The sequence below is a fragment of the Heterocephalus glaber genome, unplaced genomic scaffold (genome assembly GCF_053883595.1).
Source record: "Heterocephalus glaber isolate CG9 unplaced genomic scaffold, H.glaber_assembly_v1.0 deba00000347, whole genome shotgun sequence".
NCBI classification, from domain to species: Eukaryota; Metazoa; Chordata; class Mammalia; order Rodentia; family Bathyergidae; genus Heterocephalus; species Heterocephalus glaber.
Window position 1 is genome coordinate 57,015,638 of NW_028258143.1, and position 24,977 is coordinate 57,040,614.

Sequence of the window (24,977 nt, forward strand, 5' to 3'; positions counted from 1 at the left end):
TATACCTTTTAGTCTTTATTTACACTTGCAGTTTCTCACACTAGAGAAACCATTCAGTATTTACACATGTGTGTCCTATTTATTTCACTTAAGAGTATCGTCTCAATGTACATCCATTTTGCTATAAATGTCTCTAATTTCTCATTTTTTTATGGCTGAGTAGTACTCCATTTTATAAAAAAACCACATTTTCTTGATCTAGTCTCCAGTTGATGGGCATTTGGGCTGTTTCCAAGTTTTAGCTATTACAAACTGTGGTGCTATGAACATGGGTGCACATATATCACTGTGGTATGATTCTTTTAATTCTTTGGGGAAGATACCCAGCAGAGGAATAGCTGAGTCAAATGGGACTTCCAGTCCTAGTTCTTTGAGGTATCTCCATACTGATTTCCACAGTGGCTGCACCAAGGATCAACATAGTGAAAATGGCCATACTTCCAAAATTGCTATATAGATTCAATGCAATCCCAATTGAAATTCCAGCAGCTTACTTCATAGACCTTGAGAAAACAATCCCAAAATTCATTTGGAACAAGAAGAGACCCAGAATAGCAAAAGCAATTCTAGGTAACAGAGACATGGTGGGGGTATTACAACCCCCAACTTGAAACTATACTCCAGTTTTCTGGTTCTTGAAATGTTCTTTCTTGTAGCCTTGATTCACTGTGTTTGAGGTTCATTTACCCTGTGAGACACTCCAGCCACATAAAGGTGCTAGGAGGAGGAAACATCAAGGAGAGAGTGGCCGAGGACCACCATGAAGCTACACTTGTGAGAGAATTAAGAAGCTGTCTTTTTGAAAAAAAATTTATTTTATTGCTACCTTTTAGGTATACAATATATTGACATTCATCACTGGAAATTTGCACCTTTATATACTCCGTCTTGTTTCTTATTTTTTTCCCCTTCCCCTGCCCTCCCTTCAACTCCTCCATCCCTCCCTATTTATAAAGACTTTGTTTCCATTTTTTCATTTTCTCATATTAATTCCATTCCCTTTTTTCCTTTCCCCCTTGCCCCTTTAGGAAGAAGCTGTCTTGAAATGGATCTTCAGGCTCCATCCACCCCTACTGACACCATGAGAATCAGAGATGAGCCATCCATCCCAGCCCTTCCGGAATTCTTGACTCAGAAGACCACTAGCAAAATAAAATGGTGTGTTCTAAGCCACAAAGTTCTTAGATAGTGGTTGAAACACAATAAAAACCCACAAAATATGGCAACCTGCTTCTGGGACATGCTGCCCTTTGCTACGTGCAGACTTCTGTAACAGCTGTCAATTGAATCTGCTGTGTCTTTCAAAATCTAGCGAAGATTGGTCTGGATGTGTAAACCCATGGAATGTATGGAAATGCAAAGCTTTTCCAAAATGTCTGCAAATTCCTGGCAGGTCTATAGTCTCATCTTGGCTTTTAAGTTCCTATGTATTCCCATGCTGAGTGTGTGATATAATCATTGCATGAGATGTGAAATTAACCCATCTTCCCCCCACCTTTCTTCCTCCCTTCTCTTTTCCCTCCCTGATCTTCTAAAGAGAGAAATTGTGGAGTTACATCAAAAGAAACAAACACTTCCAAATGAAATTCTCAAAAGATCTTTTGACTTCCACCAACAGGGCATTTCACTGACCACTGACTTTATACAATCTCAGCCCCTCTTCGTTTTCCTGACTTCTTGCCATGTAAACTTTTCTTTTTCCTTTTCCTTCCCTGTCTCTACATTTCAAGTGAAAAATAATAAATTTATCTCCATTTCTCATACACAATAGTTTTCTACATCCTCTGATTGCTGGAGCCAGTCAATATGTATCCCCCATAATCTATATTAATGGTGGCGAACATACAGTGTTATTTGCTTTTCTTTTTAGACAAAAGACGTTAATGTATGAGTTGTTTTTTTCTGAACTAAAGCCTCAATATTCAGGTTTAATTGCAGTGTTGGCACTTTGCGATAAATAATTGGGTTTTTGGGTTGCAGTTTGGGCTCTCTGTCTAAAAGGTTTGCCACCACTGAATTCAAAGAAAGCCTATCAAGGATTTCCTCAGTGAATTCCTTGTGAGGAAACTCTGAGTCCTATGGTTAGGTAACACTTTGCTCACCTTGTTACACTTCAGAAGTTCTCATCTGCCTCTTACGTCGTTCAATGCTCCATTGATAGACTTGAGGTTTCATTTTGCATTTGATTCATTCGAAAATAAGGAATGCATTCATCATTTATTTATCCAAATAAAGAAATGGCTGTCATGCTTCTAGAGTTCCTGACTCAGCGAGTCTGCTGTGGAGCCTGATAATTTGCATTTTTAACAAGTTCTCCAGTGATAAATGCTGATAATTTGGGGACAATGTCACTGATTAAAACCTATCTATGGATTTCAGTTTAAAAATTCCCGAGTTAGAGAACTGTAGAGAAGGTTACTGACTGGATGCTGGCATAAGAAGAGAGGAAAGAGATAAAGTTTGGGTCTTCTCCCAAATCCCAGCATGATCTGAATAGCTGGGATTTAAGAAGACTGGAAATGGTTCTTTAGCTTTATTTTAAGAATACTTTTAATAACTAGATTTACTTCTTAATTCTATTGAAAATGAGAAAGCAGAATTGCCATGATATTAATCTCAGTGAACATCAGTTCAGAGTGCTTTGACATAAAAATAATACAGTTAAGATCCTGAGATTCTATCTTACTTCAGAAAGAATGGCTATCATCCAGAAAGCAAATAATAACAAATGTTGGAGAGGCTGCAGGGTAAAAGGGACCCATCTACATTGTTGGTGGGAATGTAACTGGCACAACTATTAAGGAAATCAGTATGGAGATCCCTCAAAAACTAAAAATAGAAATTCCCATTTTACCCAGCTAGGTATCTTCCTGATTTAAAGATGTCATATTGCAGTGGTACATTCCTACCCATTTTTTAAAAAAATATGTAACTTTATTATCATTCACTAAACACATATATATACAAAAATTAAAATTATTCAAAGAAAAGCAATGCAAGGGAAAAAAACTATAATAATATTCAAATATAATAGAACTCAACCAAAGCAAAACTGAAAAGTACTTAAACATTTTTCCATATAATTTTAAAAAAACATCTCAAGCATTAACAAGACATCAAAGGATGTGATTTGTTTTAGAAAGATTTTCAAAACTAATATTGAACAAATAGTGGTCTGGGAAAAAATTCTAATTAGCTAGTAGATGCCCCATAGGCCAAATTTTTAAAATTTCAATTTCAATACAGTCATGTGAGATGTGATGGAAATATAATGTGAGAAATATGTTATTAGGCAATTTCATCCATGTGTATCGCAAAGTACCACATAGAGTGCCAACTTCTTTTTTTTTTTTTTTTTTGGTACCGGGGATTGAACTCGGGTCTTTCCGCTTGTGGGGCACGTGGCAGAACCACTGAGCTAAATCCCCAGCCCAAGAGTACCAACTTCTAAGTGCAAACTGAGAAGGTATACGTCAATCATTTGTGATGGCACCTTGATATTATCCAAATACACAGTTAAACACCAGATACATGAGGCTACCACTGGCATAGCAGCACACTGTTTTACAGTAAACTCTTTTATGTAAGTTGGATTATGCTCCAAAGAATGAAAAGCACAGCATATTATGATAAGTACATAAAACATTAACAGTCATTTATCACACTATCAAGTACTGTGTACTGTACATAGTTGTATGTGCTTCTTCTGGAAACACACCCTTCTCTCCTTTGATCTCAGTGACTCTTCCTTCCCAACCCACTGATGAGTTCCAGCCTAGTATCTATCTACATCTCTTCCTATAGTTTTAAACACAATCTATATATGGATTCTTTCCAGATTCCAGCCTGTAACTCTGATCTCTCCCCTTCCCCTCCTGCCAACCCTACACATTTTTATAGCAACACAATTTGTAATAGCTAAATCTTGGAAGTCGACTATTTGCATAGTTTCTCTTATATGAGAAATTCAAAGTATTAATAAGGAGCAAAATAAAAGATAATAGGAAGTAAGGAGATCTTCTGGAAAAGGGAAAAGGACCAAGAGATAGAGGGAGGAGGAGGGAGGGGCAGAGAAGAGGATGAAAAAAAGATTGTTCTGTCTGTGTACCAACTCCCCATGAGAAATATAATCATTATGCAATGCAAACCTGTACTAGTAAAAATAAAAAGTAAAAAAAAAATTTAAATTACATATCCACTGTGGTTAGTGAATACCTGTGGGACAGTACAGAAATAAAGCTTAATCTTGAAGGTTAACAAAAAAAGATCCTGTTTAAAATCACGTAATCATGTGACTCATTCTACAACATTTTCTGAGCACAGAAATCAGAAGGTATCCCCTGTAGTATGACTATGTTGTCATCATCCCTACAGAGGTCAGTAATAGTACTTGATTTTGATTATGTACATTAAGTCCTTTATGTACTATCTGCAGAAATTCTCAAGGCAGGCCATTTCCTTTCATCTTTGTTTTCTTATTTGTCACTAGTTATATGGCAACATATAAGTAAAGCAGTACAGTTTACTGCTTGAAGCAGTATAATTTGGTCTTCAAGCATAGGGACTTAGTGTCAGACAGCTTGAGCTCATAATCTTGGCTCTACCAGCCCTGTAACCTTGGCCTAATTACTTAGCCTAGGGCTCAGTTTCCTCTTTAGTAAAAGGTGAGAAATATCTTTATTTTCCAATACTCACTGGCCAGCAAGTCACAGGTTCCATTTAACTTTAAGAGAGTGAGGAAGTGTAATCCTACCATGAGCTCTGAAGGGAGAGAACTAGAAATATTTGGTGATGAACTCTAATGGTTGCCACATGAATTGAGGAGTCAACTAAGAAATTGTGTTAAATTGTGTTTAAAACCAGAGTAAATGAGTCCGATGTATGAACTCTTGTACAGGAGTTTTGTGGTTTATTCAATGTTTGCTAACTTCCTGATTCTCTTCTGTGTTTCTGAAAGCTGTACTCTATCTGGTAGATAGATCTACAAATAGATGACATTGTACATAGTCTATACTTATTATATATTTTCATATTTAACATGTAGTATATTACCATTAAATATTTTGCTTTAACTAAATATATTCCTATACCAATAGAAGAATATTATAAGACCAATAATGATTTATGCTGTTACATAACTGTCAGGAAATGCTCAGATATTAATTTTAATCATTTCAATGTCATTAAGATGAAAGAAACAGTTTCTTTCTTTTGAAAGTTTCATGTGGTAATGATGCTTCTGATTTTTTAAAGGTTTTAGTAGTCTTTCATAAAGGATCTCAACCATTAACACTTAAATTAAAAAGGGTTCTATGATTAATTCTTAGTATGATTCAATATGATTATGCAGATGCATATTGGACTATAATTTATAACTCTTTTAAAGTAAGTGTTCCATTCCCACAGCTGCATTACTTCCCACATTCTGTTTTAACGTGAGGCTGTTTTTCTTAATCGTGAAGGTTATTAAATGTATTAATGTTTCACAAGTGCTTTTCTAATGAACTCTTTGCTTACTTGCTTTTCTTGTTGTCATTAAGAACAGAGGAGAACGTAGCATTCTTTTAGACTAATGAGCAAACTTGGATTGGTTATTGCTGTTTCTAAAACAACTACAACATGTGCCAGTGGTTTTTCAAAACTAAAATTCATATATCTGGAACTATTGGTAGTCTTACTTTATTTAATGCCACAAACCATTGAATATTTGAATATTCTTATTTTCTATACCCCCTCCCCCATCGTTTTGGCATAATCAAAAGGGTTATTGGGCTAGGGATTTAGCTCAGTGGTTTCGCTGCCTGCTGTGCAAGTGCGAAGACCTGAGTTCGATCCTTGGTACCAAAAAAAAAAAAGGTTACTACATGATCTCTCATGTGTGAGAGAAAATGCATTGCTTACTTTAATTGGTTTCACAGGACAGCATGGAGCACTTCCAGCACACATGGCTTAGCTGTGAGTTCCTTCTGGCATAAAAGGAGTAAAGAGGGACGGGGCCTACTTTGGACCACTATCAAATTGTCTAGGTGACTAGTTACCATGGAGGAAAGGGAAGTCCAAAGGTAAGACTAAAAAGAAAAACCTCCAGGCTGTCTGAGCTAAGGTTTGAGGTCATATCAATCAGATACGACTTAAAGGAAAGTCGGAAAAAAGCATGAGTGCAGTTTGGGTGTCTAGGTTGTAAATAATCCATTCAATCAAGAAATATTTATTGAGAACTTAATTTGGGCCAAGGATGTGTGCATAATCCCTGTCCTTTGTGTGTATGTATTGGGGCCTGAACCTATCTTAGTTACTTTCTTGTTGCTGGGACAAAATTCCAACACCCACAGGTCAAAGGAGGAGAAGTTTAGTTTGGCTCACAGTTTGTAGAGGTTTAAGACTAAGTTGGCTGGTTCCAAGGCAGGGCAGTGTGGCAGAGGGGCATGGCAGCGGAGAAACAGTTCATGGTAAGTCAGGCAGGATACTGAGAGGGGTCAAGGGGGTAAGAGGGATGTATATTTCCAGGCCACATCAACAATGACCCACCTCTCCTCACCAGGCTCCACCTCGCAACATCACACTTAGCGATAAACCCACCAGTGGACTAATCTAGTATCACACTCCTGTGATCCAGTACCACACACCCATGACCCAGTCACCTCCCCAAAGTCCCATCTATGAATGTATGAAGGTTTGCGGAACATTTCAGATATAAACCATAACAGAATCCATGCTAAGTAAGTGCCCTACCCCTGAGTTACACCCGCGGGCCTTCTTATTTTACATTGGACAAGTCTAAATTGCCCAGACAGCCCTTGAACTTGCAATGCTCTTGCCTCAGCCTCTTGAGTAGCTGGGATTACAGGTGCACACCATGGTTTATGGCCATACCCTTAGCTTCTGTTTCAGCAGTAGAGACAGATACTAACCAAACCTATGCATTGAAATACTCACTATAAAGTCAAGAAGTAAAATGCTGAAAGAGACAACGGGGATCATTGGGAAGAGTGTTGGGGAGGCAGCAGGGAAGATAGTTAAGAGGTGACTTCTTTGAGGAGATGTCATTTAAACTGAGACTTGGAAAATAAAAAAGGGGTAAAAAAGCATCTGGGGCAGCAGAAGTGGACTGGAAGTGGCATAAAAAGTGAGAAAGCTCGGAAGGGGCCAGGTTAGCCAGGGCTTTGAAGGCTGATAATGCATGCTATTATAGTTAACGGGACGACATGGAGAGTTTTAGCCAAGAGACTGACATGATCTGGTTCCTTTCCAATCCCTGTGGCCTTGGAAGCTCCTTATGTACCCCTCCTCAATTATACTCTACTCCATGAATAATCAGCACCCTAACTTTTGTGGCATTCATTGCCTTGGTATGTAGTGTTGCCAGTCCCCTGTCAAGAGGTCCCCTTTAAAGGTAGATTATGACTCCGATTGCTGTGTAAGGGTAGACTGAAGTGAGCAAGAGTGGATGTGGGAGACAGAACAGTGGCTGGACCAGGATGGTGGAAGCAGAGATCCAGATCTCTACAGGGACCCACACTCAGAGAGAAAAGGACCAGAGTCCCAGGAGCCCTCAGCCCTGGACCCCAGTCCTTGTGGTCATAGAGGAAGTAAAAACAGGGAAGGGACAGGCATGAGAAGCCCACATACAAGCTCAGTGGGCCCAGATGTAAAAGAGGCTGCTTCTCTGTGTGTGAGTGCTTGGAGCTGCTTCTCACACTGCTATGGCACTGGGAACAGGTGAGCTGACTTTAACTGCAGTGAAGGGAAGGGGCTAGACTGCTTTCTGGTTCATGGTTTCTCAGGACTGAAGCTTCAGAGGGTGAATTTCATCACCTGAATCTGAAGGGTTGGGGAAACACAGTGCCTTTAAAGGTTTCTCAGTCATCAAACACTTAATGAGTATCATATATGTTTTAGGAAGTATTCTAGGAGCTGGAGACATACTAGTGAATAAAAGGGAAAAAAATCCCTGCCAATATGGAGCTTACTGTCTAGAATAGAGAGGAAGGAAAGGAAAGCTAAATAAGTAAAAAAAGATAGCATGTCAAATGATGATTAATGCTATAAAAAATAACAAAGCAGGGAAGGGAGATTAGTGAGTGGTAGTGGAAGGGGGTTTGCAAATTTAAATAGGGCTATCTGTGAAGGTGTTACTGAATAGTTTAAATAAAGATCTGAAGTTCCAGAAGGAACAGGACATGTGGATATCAAGGGGTGAGAGTGTAGAGTACAAATGCAAAGGCCCTGTGGCAGGGACGTATCTAGCTTATTCAAGGATAAACAAAGAAGCCCCTGGGACAGAAGCAGAAAGGACACAAGGTTAAAATCACAGTGGTTTTGGAAATAATTATAATCTGGATTTTGGTTAACATAGTAGATGTAGGTACTTGTTGGAGATAAAGACAATTTCCCATCTAATTGAGCCCAATGCACTTGGTAAATTAAGGAGCGAATCCTCTCCTTTTTGAATAGATGAAAGCAGTTTCTCTTTCATCTCTGCCTAGCTCAGGGGCTGCTCTTAACTGCATAGAGCTGTAGGACATTGATCATTCTGGGGGCCAATCTTGTTGCTTGGCATTTAGGTATGATTCCCACCCCACTGACAAATGCCTGATGCTTTTTTGTCAGTGTTGTCTGGCAAACCAAGTGCCTGGCCTGGGTGTCAAGCTTAGAAGGGCTCCACCCTGGCTTCCAGGGGGCCCATTCTCTAGGGGGAAAAGTCCAGCGACCCCTGTGGACATGTCACCCTGATTTTGTTCTTGGGATCTCCTAGATAAATTCCAGGCACCTCAAATGCCCCCACCCAGGGCCAGGACCAGCATAGGCTTATTCCCCAGAATTGGCCTCTTCTGGATGCATTCCAGCTGGGGCTGTCTATAGGGCTGTGGGAAAGGCTACAAGCCTCACACATATGTACAAACCCCACATATAAGGTGAGGTGGGGGTTGGAAGAAGGGAGGCAGGTACAGTGGACCCTTGACTTATGAACTTCATCAGTTCCTGAGGGCTGGTTGTTACTCAAGTTGGTTGTAAGTCAATACAGCTGAGATCTGGATGTTTACCTAGGTACATGCTATAGATAACAAGAGGCAGATGAATTTTGCATTAACCTAATCAACCCAAGTTGTTGATATGTCAGGCTGGTTGTAACTTGAGGGTCCACTGTAACCCAATCTCTTCTAAATGGTTTATAGGCTTCGTTCCATCTGGTTGGATCCAGGTGTGATTTACTGCCTTTTGAAAGTAGTATCCCCTTAATGCTCTCTGCATTAAAGCACTATCAAGATACTGAGTATTGCACACAAAATAAGTGTCAATTTCTTACTTGGCTGACTGTAAACCTCAGTTTCACAAGCCAGTGATTACAAGAGGAGCTGGCAAGCTAAGGCCAAGCTATTTCACTGTAGAAGGCTATTCTCTTTTTCTCATCCTGGCTTGACTCAACTAACTCAGATTCAGCCTTTGATTTGGACAGGACTATATTAGAGATTGGGCTATCAGAGCTCAACAGAGAGCCTAGCTTACTCCTAGAATGTGCACGATAAACCCAAAGCATTTGGGTTGAAAAGGACAGTTCCTTATGATAAGTTATTAATTTTCAGTGAGGTAAAAGAGGAGGAGAACACATTTCCAAGGATGTTTTATTCACCTTTTGCTTTTAAATTAATGGGTTCTTCTTCATTATTTGTCCCTTCGTTATTGCTACCACAATCTTATAAACCAGAATCATAACTCCCCATGTAGAAAACAGGCCTTTTGCCTTGTCTCTCTTCCAACTCCTATCATGGCTCACCAAGGACTCCAGTGGAAATGCAGTCCTGAAGCTAATAGGATGGTCCTCAAAAGACACTTTGCAGTGTATCTGTATAACATGGCTATTTGAAAATAACAAACAAACAAAGCTGGAATCCAGGTCTGCGACTAGCTGCGCAATGCAAGCCACAAAACCCCTCTCAGCAAGTTTCTAAATCTCTCTATGCCTTCCTTTGCTCATTTGTCAAATAGGAATAATATTAGTTAGCCATAGTGTTTGGTGAAGGTTCAATTTAATATATATGTAAAGCATATAATATATAGTACCTGGACCATGATAACCATTTCATAAATACTGCATTTTTTAAAGCACCAAAAAAATCACATCACAATAACAGAAGAAAAAAGAACATGAACTAATGAAAGAAAAATTTTCAAATGAGCCAGAAGAAGTGCATCCAAGTAACAATTACTTCTTGAGGTTACCATGGGGACTGTGCTAAGTTATTCCAAACATCCTGCTATGTTTGGGAGAACTTTTATCCAGGAATGAAGCACATTCCTTACACCATGGCAGTGATGATAAATCTTATGAAGGTGGATTTGATTTTGGAGGATCACCAAATATTATTTAAAAGGAAATAAAGTGAAAACACGGCCACCTTTATTTTATTTTATATTTTTGTTAAAAAACAAAATATGATTATGAAGTACTGAGACGAATCCCTCTGTAGATGCCAGGATGATTCTTCTGAAATGTCAAAGTAATCACGTTCCTCTCCTGCTGAGATGGTTCAATCATTCCTCACCACTTTTAGAATCAGGCTCAGATTCCCCCATGATGCACAAGCACCCTTTGTGAGCTGGCCCATCTGTCTCATCCTACCTCTCCCCCAGTGTCCCCTTAGCCCTAGTTGTACTGAGAGGCCAAGGCTATCCTAACAGCACACTACCTCCATGCTCCCTACTGTCACCCAGAACTTCCTTCTGCCTGGAGCCCTCTTGCTAATTATCTTTCCAAACTGCAAAGCTCACTGCTACCTGTTACTCAAGAGTTACCATCTCTGCGAAGAACTTATGACCAAACTTTCTCAATTAGACGTCCCTTCTCTACTTCCCCTAGTGCTGTACCTACCTCAGTCCTGGAACTCTCACACTATACAGTAGTGACAGTTTCACTTGTTTCTGTCCTCTTCTAGACTGGAATTATGTGGATTATTTATTGTACTATGTCTTATGAAATTTGCATAGTGTCCACCGTGTTGTTTTGGTTATGGTTGAGTTCTTGGCATATAGTAGGTGATTAATTTACTGCATTAATGATTATTTTTACAAACCTCACAGAGCCCATTAAAGTGTTTCATAAATTTTTACATGTTAACAAGATTATTACAAATGCACAGAATCCTCTATTGACTATTGGCAGAGAAGAATCACTTGCTCATATCTATAAGTTCTTTCTTGTTTAAAATTATATTACTGAATTCTGGTATAAACTAGTATCTGATAAAGTATAAGTGGATCATAACTCAAAGTAGAAAATAAAAATCCATGAGTATATAAATATATGCAAATAAAGGAAAAGAAGAAGGAAAAAAGAAAGATATAAATATAAAGAAGAACTCTAAATAACTTATGTAAATACTTCTCCTCAAGGAAGTGTAGCATAACTGGCCACTCCTTAAGTGCAGAGACATAGCCACTTCCTCTCCAAGAGCACAATATAGAAAAAGGGAAAAAAGAGTAACTTCACAGTGGGGAAACCTGCCAGACACTACTTCAGCCAGGTGATCAAGGTTAACGCCAACAGTGCTAAGTCATTCTGACAGTATGCGACCTTGATATGATGCAATGAAAATGGCACTTCATCTCTAGGGCCTTCCTACAGTATAATCATGAGCAAAACATCAGGCAAATCCCAATAAAGTGATGTTCCACAAAATGCCTGAACAAAATACCCGATCAAAACTGTCAAGGTCATCAAAAAAAGGAAAGCATGACCTGTGTGTGGTGGCACATGTCTGTAATCCCAGCACTCTGGGAGGCTGAGGTAGGAGGGTCATAAGTTGGAGCCCAGCTTAGGCAATTTAGCGACTTACTAAAACCCTATTTAAAAATAAAAAAGTGCTGGGGATATAGTTTAGTGCAAAGGCATTGGGTGCAACTCTCAGTAACACAAAGTGAAGGGGGTGGGGGAGAGAATAAGGAGGAGGAGGAGGAGGAGGAGGAGGAGAAAGAAGAGGGGAGGAGGGAAAAGTATGAAAAACTGTCACTGTCAAGAGGATGCTAAGGATACATGACATTTAAACCTAATAAGGTATCCTGGATTTAGATCCTGGTACAGAAAAATGATACTAGGTAAAGACTAAGGAAATCTGAGTAAAGTATATAGATTTTAGTTAACAATAATGTAATAGCACTGGTTCATTCATTATAACAAATGTACCATACTAATGTAAGACATTGAAAACTAGGGAAAATTGGGGGTGGAATATAGAAGAATTCTGTATTATCTTACTAATTTTATGTAACTCTAAAACTTTTCTGAAAATAAAGATTTTTAAAGATATCTGGCTGAATCTTGATGTAGGGTCTTTCATTTTTTCACAAAATGCCTAGGTTAAAAAAAAAAAAAAGCCAGAACCATCATTAAAACTTATAAGTTAGGTGACTTCTCCAGGAAGGAGCAGAGGTAGAACAGTCTGATTTTAAAGTCCACACTTTAAATACTTTACCATTACTTCATGAAAAACCGGAGATGCAGTGTATGCTGAGGAACGAGATTCTTATTGAACTTTGTAATTGCGATCTTTCCTCGTACTGGATGCACTTGGCAAATACTTCTTATGTGTGTCCTATGTGCCTAGTGCCAGCACTGGGGATACCAGGGTGAACCAGACACATAGACACAACTCTCTCCAAAAGAGATCTAGAATCCACCGGGACCCAACTAGGGAAATACTGCACCACTTCAGCTCAGCAGAATCACACTGAATCTGCACCTCCGTGCTGGATGCCGAGAGCCAGCCTAGGAACTAAATACACTGATTTTCCCCCCTTCTGCACATATAGCCAAGGGACATTTGTGGCCAGTGACAGAGGATCCAGGATGCTCACAAACCCTTGCCAGCTGGAAAACACTGCATTCTGAAAGCTCCAAGAGAATGCACCTCTGATAATTACTTTATGCAAATGACATTCCCTCTCAGAAATCTGCCTAGTATCTTTATGCTCATTGGAACTGGAGTAGAAAACTGTATAGGAAAATAAGTTTGGGTGACATTTATAAAATAAACAAACAGAATAAGATAACAAAGCTCAGCTGTCACTTTCTCAAAGTGGCTTCTTCTAAATGTACTCCCTGTAGCCCCTAATTTCTAGTCATTCTTTATTAAAACATTTTGCTTCATTTTCTTTATGACACTGTCATGATTCTATCCTGTAAATTTATTTTTTTCCTTATTGACTTCCTGTCTCCTACCAGAATAGAGGATCATGAGAGTGTGAATATTATTTGTTCTTTTACTGCTGAACCTTAGCACCTAGAACAGAGTCTACCACAAATTAAGAGAAAGAAGCCAGTCACAAAAGGTCAAATACGGTTTTTTTCCACTTATATGAGACATCTAAAGTAGGTAGATTCATAGAAAAACTAAAATGGTGGTTTCTGTGGGCTGAGGAAAGTAGGGAGTTAGTGTTTAAGGGGTAACAGTCTCAGGCTGGGAAGATGAAAAAATTCTGAAACTAAACAGTGGTGATAGCTGCACAACAATGTGGATGTATTTAATATCACTGGACAAATGGTAAATTTCATGTTGTTTTTACTTTACCACAATTTAAAAGCAAATAAGGACACTGAGCAAGAGCACTTCTTGGAAGAAGAAGCCAACCCCCAACTCCCAGACAGGGAGTGTCCGACGGGCTAATGGAAGCCAGGGGCTGAAAAGGGATTGCAAGTTGTCAGGAAAGGTAAAGAAACATTAGATAATTGCCAAAGGGAAATGGCTGGCTATGGAGCTGTATTTATGAAAGCAGTTCATGATAAAAAGAATGTTGGCGTCTGGTGCAGAAGGCCCTAAGCAAGGTTAGGACAGCACCTGTCATACAAGGCTTTGTCTTTCAACCTCCTTCCCTCTGTCCTTCACCTGGCTTGGGGTGGGGAGTGAAGTGAGGAAGAGTAGAGAAGTCCACTGTGAGCCTCTCTTGACTACAGGGTTCTGATTAGAAGGAAGAGGAGATGCTCAGAGACAATATAACACCTGTGTGTGCAGAAGAGGTATGGCATCTACCAGAGTGTTCATTCCGGAGCAGGAAGACTGAACAGGTTTAAAAGACTGATTGAGAAGGTTTAAAAGGTGAGAAAGAATAAAGTGGCATTCTGTTTGTATCCTGTGAGTCTAGCTCTTTCAATCACCCACTTAGAGAAAATCTGCTCTTGGACCTTAGGAAATTCCTTATGGGAGAATCATCTTTCTTTCCTTACCTTTAGGAAGCCACATGGATTCCTCAATCCACATCTCATCTAAGGAAATATCCCAAAGAGCATGGTATTTGGGAAAAAAGGCTCACTGCTAAACTTCCACTACCTACCTAAAAAAACCCCTCTGTCCTCATGGTCTATTAGGGGAGAAAAGAATACAGAGGTGATGCCACATCAGTCTGTAGCCAGGAAGACTACACTAAGGATGAATGGCAGTTCTTCCAACAGAGCCCAAGCTTTTCTCTTTCAGAATGTTGTCATGGGAGACCAATAGGTCTTTGTGGCAGCATGAATTTATTTATTCAATACACTTTACTGAGGAACTATTACAATGGTATGTCAGTTCACAAACTTGATTCTTTCATGTAAAAAAAAACAGGAGTAAAAGACAGTTATGACATCGTCATATATAATATATAATACTTGAGGACACAACATTCTAGAACAGGAAAAAACAGACGGCATAGGTAGCGATGACCTTGGGATTTGAAGCTTTATAGAGTAGACTATACTTGAATCAACTTTTCCTTTGAGTGGGGAGGGTATAATTGAAACAGAATAACATCAGTGGAGAGGATATTAAAGATCAGATGGCAGAGAAGCAGGAGGCTGATTTGTAGACTATGAAGTATTTGAGTTTATAAGTAGCATAGACCTCTGAGAAGAGAAATAGGAGCCAAGGGGAGGAAAATAGTTTAGTGTGAGATTTCCAAGGGCCCCAAGGCCAGGACATTCATACTTTGATAGGTAATGGGGGAATAATATAAGATCTATGAGTGGGTGAGAGATGCAATCTAAAATATGTTTAGGAAGAACAAGTAGAAGGCTATTACAATTGCCCAGCCTAGAGGTAATGAAGCTCTTAAGTAGGATGGTTGCTGTGGCAATTGGAAAGGAGGAAATAGATGGGAGGCTTTGGGGAGGTAGAATAAATGGAGCTTGGCTCCTGATTGCATAGTCCTTTTTCTCACCCTCTGTTTGACCTCATTCCTTCCCTCTTTTGATCATAAAGCTGCATGAGGTGTCCCTTAACACACAAACTTACATTTTCTGAAAAATTTCTCATCAGTATTAGGTAAGGCTTCATTTGCAATAACTATGAAAGATACCCCAAAGAATAATTCTTGATGTGCAAAATGAGAAAGTAATATTCTATATCTACATTTGTATTGTATTTTCTACATATTCTGACTTTTAGGTAAAGTTTATCCTTTTTTTCTTAGGATCTCACTCTCTGATAATGTGAACATATTATTAAAGCAGCTCTTCTGGTGTCTTGGCTACCCATGCAGAATGGAAATCAGGACCATAAAGTTAAAGTTATTAAAAAGGATAGTAAATTTCTCTCTTTGTTCTATTATTCAGCTTTAAGAGCATCTCTGCTCTCTAAGAGCCTCAGAATAATAATTTTATATATTAAGAAAAAAGGATTTAACAATAGAATTATGTAACTAAATTATGGGAAATTAAAAAAGCAATTGCCAAAATAATTGAGTTGATAATTCAATTGTTAAAATCCAGACAATTTATTATTATTATTATTATTATTATTATTATTCACTGAAATTTTTAAAGGCCAGAAAAGTATTTTGTATATTCATAATTCTATATTCAACTACTTGTGGAGTGTGGCTAAAGTGAGCTGAAGTTGTAGTGAGGGGCCACAGGTAAGAAACACCCTAGGGTGGCAGGTCTTTTGGGGGAAGCTTTGCCTTTGGAGAGGTGTAACTTGAGTTTTTGATGTGGGCACTTTGCATTTCTATATCCTGGAATTTCTGCAAGAAGATATCCAGTAATCCAGGTGACAGAAAACAGGCATCGTTGAAGAAGCAGGAGTGAGCTGAGGCAGCCTTTGTCTACTCATTTACCATAGACATTAATTGAGACTGACAGCACAGAGCTTGCTTGCACAGTCAGTGGTTGTTGGATCAGGATTCAATCCAAACTAGACTAATGAGACCAATGCCAAGACCAGCACGTTTCATCTTCAACCCACACTGCTTCTTGCTTGCATAAAGCCAGCAGCCTCCTTCTGCAGGAGATATTGATACAAAGAAAACCTCATATCAGAAGTGCACTTAAAACAATGAACTTCTGGGGCCCGGGATTTAGCTCAGTGGCCCTGTGCTGGCCTCGCAAGCGCAAGGTCCTAAATTCAGTCCCCCATACTGCAAAAAACAAAACAAAAACAAACACAAACAAACAAACAAAACCAATGAACTTCTGGAGTTTTTTTCCCAGATCAGTTGAACAAACTAATGTGTAAAGAAAAATACTTGTATATATAATGTGTATGTGCATGCATGCATATGAATTTGTATAATTTAAAATGGCACTTCCAAGCAATAGGAAAAGTAGCCAGCATTAATACATGGAAATCAGCGGCTATGTGGGGAGAAAAATAAAGTTAGAGCCATATATTTTGTTTAATAAAGTATAGTTGCAGGGGGGCCTGAGTGTTTCAGAGATTATACTCAACTCCATTTGTGGGGATTAGTCTTTCCAGAGAATTTATCTGAAGAATATTTACTTTCAGAGGATGCATCGTGTTTATTAAAAATGCCTTAGGAAGGATGTTTAAAAGACAGAAGAGAACAGTGTTGTGCTGTCTCTCCAGAGCCTCTTTAACACGTGGGAGAAATGCAGTTCCATGAGCATTCCAGGCCCTGAGCTATGCCTACTCTCTTTCTGGAGGGACAGGCTTCCAGGGAGATTCTTGTTTCTGGGTACCAAGGGATTGGTTGTTTCCCTATACTCTTGTTCATAACTGAAAAATAAAAGACAGTGTAATAAGATTATGGGAATGACAGCTACTTTGTCTTTGGTCTCCCTATGTTGCCCATGCTGGTCCCAAACTCTCGTGGATTCTTCTGCCTTAGCCTCCTGATGGCTAGAATTACATGCGTGCACCACCATGCCTGGTTTAGAGAGCTACATTTTAAATGTTGTTTTTCTTGGGACAAGATAAAGCAGGATAAAGACTGAAGAGAATGTGTAAAACTGAGACAATACAAAGAGAAGAAGAGGAGGAATGGAGAGGATCCAGAATAGCACTGCTATTTGCTTCTATCCCCCTTGGCTTTCTCTGTCTCAGCTGTTATTATTATTATTATTATTATTTTGGTACTGGGAATCGAACTCGGGACCTTGCACTTCTGAGGAAGGCATGGTGCCACTGAGCTAAATCCCCAGCCTCAGCTTTGTTATTACTATTATTTCGCTTTTAAAACCAATTTTTTGACTCATTTATATTCTTATATAGCTCAAATCCTTTATGGGACTAGTTTGGTTATAAATATATACCTATAAGTACATAATTTTAATAGAAATACTTACAAAATATCACACTTATTCATGTACAATATCTGTAAGTACGTAAATTTTATATATTTACCCAGAAGTTAACACATAGTATCTCAGGAAAATCTCATTCCTGAGTTTAGGTTTAGTAGCTCTCAAAAAATCATTTTTTATCTTCATAAAGTCCTGAGGATAAGGAATCCTTGTAGCCACTCTTGCATACAGATTCCAAGGCCATGGAGTGGGGTGGATGTTACCCAATTACTAGAGTCAAGTATTTGGTCTCCAGTGGAAGGGGTTGGGCTCAGGGTGGGAGGGAAAGAACCAAGATGGCAACATTAGAATCTGACAGGGAATGTCACTTTTGACAACTGACACAAAAGAAAGCACACAGAAATACAAGTTAACACATGTAAGTCAATCTCTCCTAAGGATGACAGTCATAAGATTCAGAGTTGAGCCAGAAATTTGGTAGTGTAAGTAATACTCTTTATATCTGGGGATAGAAGGTGGCTGAGTTGCACAAACAAGAGGCTGTCTACTATCCACCTGAATAAGCAGTGCATGGGTGAAGAGACCATGGCTAGGGGTGGTGGGGCCAGTAGCACTTTCTAGGTACCAGTGTTTCCCATGGGCATTAGGAAATGCTGTCAGTGAGACTGGTGCCTTTCACTGACTCTTTTCCAGGGTAAGTGGCCACTCAATTGTGCTAGCTCCTTCTCAGGGGGATGAAGATGCACTAGGAGGCAGGCGAGGAGTGAGAATGTGGGGAAGCATGAGTTGCTTTCTGTATGTGCTAATGATTCCATGACATGTAGACAAGTATTTAATTGTGACTAGTATATGGAATGATCTTTTTATAGTTGCAGGAAGTAAGAAACAAGGGGTGAGGCAACTCTGCTGCAATCAGAATTTGATGACAGCATGACTCACATTTGCTACTCGAAATTCCTGTTCTTTGCTCTTTCTCCTAATTATTTCTCAGCAATACATTGCTACAGATAATAAATATAGTGACTACTGTTGTTGCTATAATTTTATTGACTGCTCAGCTCATTAAAATCTTCACATGCATCATCTGATTTAATTCTCACAATTGAGTGAGATGACAGAGACATTATTTAAAAATAGTTCTGCATACAGATCTTAATACCCTACTAGTGAGACTTGTCCAAGGGCATGTTTGCAGTTCATCCATTTATTGATTCATCAGATATTACTTTTAGTCTTTACTGTAAACATGTTACACGTAAGCATGCAGGGCTATCTCAGGAGAACAACAGCAAAATCCATTCCCTCCCTTCTTTCCTTCTGTCTTCTTTCCCTCCTCCTCTCCATCCAAAAACTATTCAATAAGCCCCTCCTCTCTGCTAAGCATTGCCAATAAAATTGCATAAAGCATAAAGACTCTGCTTCCAGAAGTCACAGGCTAGCCAGGAGGAAGAAAAGTAAATAGATTAGATAACTATAATTTCATGTTTTTAAAATCTTAAACCAGAGTACTGCAAGAACCATTTATCTGCCTACTCGTACTTCCTGTCGCTTTTCTCTTTCTACCAAAGTCTAGCTTGGTGCCCATAATATTTTGAAGACCGCACATGTATTTTACTGTTCTACAGACTGTTATGTTGGCGCTGACATTTTATCTGCCTTACCTAATAAGTATGTCATAGATAGAAACAAGGTCTATCTACAGAGCAAGATACTGGACAAATAATAGGTCCTAGGTCAAAATAAGCACCTGAGAATCATGGGAGAGGAGAACGCTTCTTTTAGAATTTAGTGGGTCTGAGAGGACATGTGGTGTTGGCATGGAAACAACACAGGGTGGGTGAGTGTGTGTGTGTGTGCACATGTGTGTGCATGGGAAAGAGGTAGCTGGATAATGAGTGGAGCAGCTTTTCCCATCTGGGCCAGATATCTTCACAGTGAGATTTTCTTTGATAAGAAAAACTGTGAAGTTGCAGAATATCTATACATATTCAAATCTAAGTTCACACTACATTTTAAATCCTGACAATTTTCTTTTTGACTTACCACTATTTAATAAATCTAACATAAAATCCACATCTAACCATAGGTCATGTGTGGGTGAGCATCAAAGAATCTGCAAGCTCCCTGAAAATACATGAAACATTGTATATATGTGCATTTTTCTAGAAAGGGTCTTTAGTTTTTACCAAATTTGAACCTATAGCCCGAAAATGACTAAGGCCCAAACAAATAGATAAGTAAAAGTTAAGAAATTAAGCCCCACACCAAAGATACTTTTTCTTCCATAAAACTGGGGCTCTTTAGCAGAGGATTTTGATGTACATGAAGTACTTACATCAAGAGCCACAGACTGCTTAGCCCAGGACTTCTTCACTTGATCATACATAATTGTGTTGTTGATACCAAGGCCACAAAAGATGACAAAAGCCTAGGAAAGGAAAAGCCCATTAATTAAAAATTGTGATATCTCATTGGCAAAATGTAATATGAAAGCAGGCAGTAATCAGAGACGGGTCTGAAAATACAATTTTATTGTACACAGAGGCAGGCCTTGGGGTAATATACATATTAAAATTCTTAATTACTACTGTCATGTAACAACTTTATAACTCACATTACACATGAGAAAAATTATTAATTTAATGCCATTGTGAAGAAATTCATACATTTAAAAACACACTATCTTTTAAAATGGGTTTTAAATGTATTTAGGTTGGGAATGATTTTAGTTAATTCTATTTAACCAAAAGCAACCTCTTTCAGTAACTAGGCTGTAAAATATTTTGATAAAGAAATGAAGTGAGAGTAACCCCAAGATAAGTGGTAAGGGGAAGGAGACTGATTGAGAATGAGCTGATGAAGAAGCTGTGCAGTATTCTGGGCTGGAGAAATCAATGCTGGGGTTTTCCTGCTGGCTACTGGGACAGGAAGGAGGGCCACTGAAGCCAGGCCTCTCCAGCTGGAGGAAACTTGAGAACCTAGGGAGAGTGAGGGCGATACACCTGGCCAAGCTGACTGAGGATCTCCGGATTCTGAACATGTACAAACCAGACAAGGATGGGACATATAACAAAATAATAACTTGCAGGGGATCAGGGGAGACTTGATTCTGTAATAAATTAAGATAAAAACAACTGAGGTTTACAAAATAAGCTGCTAAGCGAAAAACAGAATCAAATTTTACCTATGCATTTATATATTCTTCAAATCTTCCTTTACATTTTGGCACCATTTAAATATAATAATAATTAAGGATGGTTTATCCTTACAGATGTGCACAAACTGTGACAGGAGACTAACGGTGACTCAGCGATGACCCTTGGTTTATAAATTTATTTTCTTACCTCAAAAAGTCGTTGATCTGCATCATCAAAAGGTTTCCCATCAAGTCTGTTCAACACTTGAGCCACTCCTATGGAAGAAGTTTGAGGAATATGGTCATTTTCAATGCTGGACATTGTGTACTGTATTAGAGTAGACACAGGTAGCTCTCTGCCTCCACTAAGTATCTGTAGACACCCAGTTTAAAGTCCTATGTATCACAGCTCTGAGATAGCTGGCAAATATGCATGTGTATTCACAAACACACAAATATACAACTACATGTGTGTGTAGGGGGAGAGAATATATCTTTCTCAATGTTTTAGCAAGGCTCTGATTAAGATCACAGGCTCTGGATTTTAGATGGTCTTGGTTCAAATGCAAGCTCCACTGCCAGCTGTATAACCCTAAGTTATTGCTTAACATTTTTAGCCCTGAGATTTTTCATGGTTAAACGGGAATTAAAATGTTAACTACCTCAGATGGTAATGAAGATTCAGTAAGATAATTAAAAAATTTATTGTGTGTATTTAAGGCATACAACATAATGTTGTGGGACACATACAGAGAGTAAAAACTTTACTGTAGTAAAGCAGATAAATATCCATCAACTCACATAGACATCCATTTTGTGCTTTTTTAGGGGTGGCAAGGCAGCTAGAATCTACACAATTAGAATGAATCTCCAAAAAACTATAATTTAATTATCTATAGTCTTCATGCTGTAATTAGAGCTCTACATTTTTTCCTCTTACATATTATGCTGCTTTCTATCTTCTAGCCTACATCTCCCCTTTTCCTCCCCTTATCTTACCCCTGGTAACCACTGTTTTGTTCTCCATGTTGAGATAATGTTTAAATGCTTGTAAAACAGCATATTGCTCCACATGAAGTAGATATTCAAGAAGTGATGGGAATTACTACAAGCAATGGAAATGGATGTACTATTAACCTTCAAAGCAAAGTTAGTTCTGTTGCTTGCTACCAATGGTTTGCATAGTTCTAACAAACTTAATTTATGAATGCTTCCTCCTTTCAAAGTTCACTTACAGCATTATATCAGCTGTTCTAGGGCATGCTTCCAAAGCATAACAGTCTAATAAGAAAAACCCAACAATCTTGAAAACCACTAGTCTGTTTCCATTTAGTACAAACAAAAAATAACTATTTTAAAATATGCTTCTTCTTCTTGTTGTTTAAAAAAATCTAACTCCTAGAAAAAAAATATATAATAAAATGCAAAATTTTAGCATGTAACAAGGAAACTACAGTCCTAATTGAAGTAATACAGATGTTCACTGTTAGGATTGAAATCCAAAACTGTATGTGAGATTGTCATTGAATCAACAAATAACCCATAGTGTTTCTCTTGGACTTTTTCCTTTCTTTAAATATAAATGTATTTAAAACTCTGTACATGGTGCAATTTAATCCCCATTTGTACTAGGGGCACAGATCCTCAGATCCTAGAATATACTTTATGTTCAATAATGTACCAATATTTTTGTGCGAATTAAGCAATCCAATGAAAAAATCTTTCAAAAATCAGGTTTGGGCCACACTTGCAGAATGCTAAATCCTTTGTTGGATAACAGTGTCCTAGAGCTTAGCAAGCAAACTTAGGGAGAAGCAGAGAGGGGAAAAGATGCATTATGTACCATATACCTTAGTTACCTTATGTCTCATAGGGAAAAAAAATCACATTTTGATTATGTTTCAATAATTTTAACTAATTTCTCCATCCTTTATGATTTTTCAAACCATGAACTCTTCTTGCCTGGATTTCTTTATTAACTTTGGTTCTTTTTATTTTTGCGGGAAGGGAAAAGGGCAGTTAGAAAGAAAGAGATGGAGGCTAGTTTTGCTTGAAATTCCCTTACACTGGGAAAAGTATAACCTATTTTAGAACTATCCAGGCAGAAACATGCATGTTCAATATATATCCAATATTGCACATTCTCACTGCCATTACATCTACAGAAGGTATAAAAGCCCAGATAAAAGAATAAAGACATAACAGAAAGTTTGTACCAAGAGTTGGAGGCCTGAATTTTAATGCTGACCTAGCTACTGTCTAACTTTGCAACCTTGTTCAAGTCCCTGTGCACTCTCTCTCCCCTTTTGCTTCAAGGTACAATAAAAGAGTTCTATTAGCTTCTATGATTCCCTCTAACTTTAAAATTTGTTGGTTTTTTGAGCTTAAAAAACATTGTTTATGTTCTAATGTCTATTCATTAGGAGTTTGTACTTATGAGATAGAGCAGGCTTGGTGAGCATGGACATAAAAAGGGGGAACATGTAAAAATGATATGGGTGTATTTTAAAGCATATTTCTGTTCCTTTATAAAAGAAGTTAGAACTGTTTGAGTAATGTCTTACCAATTATTTGGTGGTTGCTATTCCAAATAGGGACGCAGAGAACAGATCTTATATGAAAACCAGATATCTGGTCAGCCTAGGATATAAAAAGGCAGTTAATCAAAGTTAAATATTAACCTTCCATTAAAAATAATTTTTAACATTGTAATTTTTGTGGGGTTTTTTAGACTAATCTTAGACTCATGATCTTCCTGCTTTTACCCCCCAAGTAGCTGAGATTACAGGCATGTGCCACAGCATCCGGCTCCCATTATATATAATTTTTAGACTTTTTTTTTTTTTTTGATACTGGGGATCGAACTCGGATCCTTGCGCTTGTGAGGCAGGCACTGAATTATATATAATTTTTAAACTGACTTGCCTCTTTTTTACTTGAAACAACACAATGAACACCCCAAGGGAATGAAATCCAAACCAAATATCAGTCAACCATAACAGTTCATGTCAACATCACCTTCCTAATCCCCGCAGCACTAGAGAGCTGAATGTACAAGTACCTTGGTTATTGTCACATTTCCAGACAAGAATGCTGGCAACTGATTCTGCTCTGAGTACTTAAAGCATTTTAATTAAACCAAAATTCAGCATTTATCTTTGATTAGGCACACAAATGGGAAGAATATTTGAGCCAACAAGTAAATGCCATATATACATTTACTTTCAGTACTATGTATATTTACTGATACTAAATTATTGTGGATACTGTAAAATCACATGTAAAAAAGTCCAGAAACTGGAAAAGAGAAGGTGAATGCAGAGATTTGGAGTCCTTTCCATACTGTACCAGAGGTCAGGAGATGACAGGTTTAAATTATGAAGTTATAATTATCATCATCAAACATCAGGAGCAAGCTCCACTTACATTAAAACAATGGGCCATATGACTAGCTAGAGGGCAGTGGCTAAGACTGACAGTGTCTTAGTGAGTTAATATGACCTTTATTTCCTGTGAGAAGGGTCAACTTGTCATACTATTACTACAGGGGAGAAAATAATACATCAAGATTTTGCTTATGGTCGTTGAGATAAGAAATATACAGTGTAAAAGCTGTCTATTAAAAAAATTGGAATTGGAAGTTAATTTACATATTTAAATATCTGATATCTTTCTCTTTGGTTTCCTTTTCTGAGAATTAATTTTCCAGATGTCTTCTTATCAGTATGTTAGTTTATCTTTTTAAATAATATTTTTGTGATTAACATGCATATAGAAAGGTGCAAAATTCATAAGTCTATAGTTTGATAGATTTTCAAAGTGAATATACCACTGGAAACAGAACAGTATCACCACTTTAAAAGCCACTGCCATGCCGAATATGCTAACTTCTGACACCACAGATTGTTTATTTTAAACTTTATAGAAAATGAGCCATGTGTGGTGTTACATGCCTGTAATCCTAGTGCTCTGGGAGGCTGAGGCAGCAGAATCACAAGTTCAAGCTCAGCCTGTGCAACACAGTGACTTAGCAAGACCCTGGGTCAGAATAAAAAGTAATAAAAAAGGGTAGGAATGTGGCTAAGTATGAAGACCTTGGGTTCAATCACACACACACACACACACACACACACACACACACAAGCTTTTACATAAAATGAATCACTGAATGTGTATTCTTCTGTATCTGGCTTCTTTTGCATAACATTACACTTAAATATGTATTTATTTTTGTTATTTACATCATAGCATCATATTGTACTGCATAAATATAATATTGGTAATTAATTCTATTCTTTAGGAACATTGAATTGTTTTTAATTTAGAGTAATC

General features: G+C 38.1%; 1 protein-coding gene across 3 annotated transcripts in view; it reads right to left on the minus strand.

The window, feature by feature from the left end:
- Nucleotides 1-24,977, minus strand: part of Pde11a (phosphodiesterase 11A) — a 514,960-nt gene that overhangs the window by 163,733 nt on the left and 326,250 nt on the right. For all 3 annotated transcript variants that reach the window (XM_087200903.1, XM_004857742.4, XM_087200900.1), the window contains exons 7-9: nt 23,210-23,285; nt 20,854-20,921; nt 19,845-19,937 (exon numbers count right to left, since the gene is read on the minus strand). In XM_087200903.1, coding sequence (XP_087057029.1) covers nt 19,845-19,937; nt 20,854-20,921; nt 23,210-23,285 — 237 coding nt within the window. The remainder of the gene's footprint in view (nt 1-19,844; nt 19,938-20,853; nt 20,922-23,209; nt 23,286-24,977) is intronic.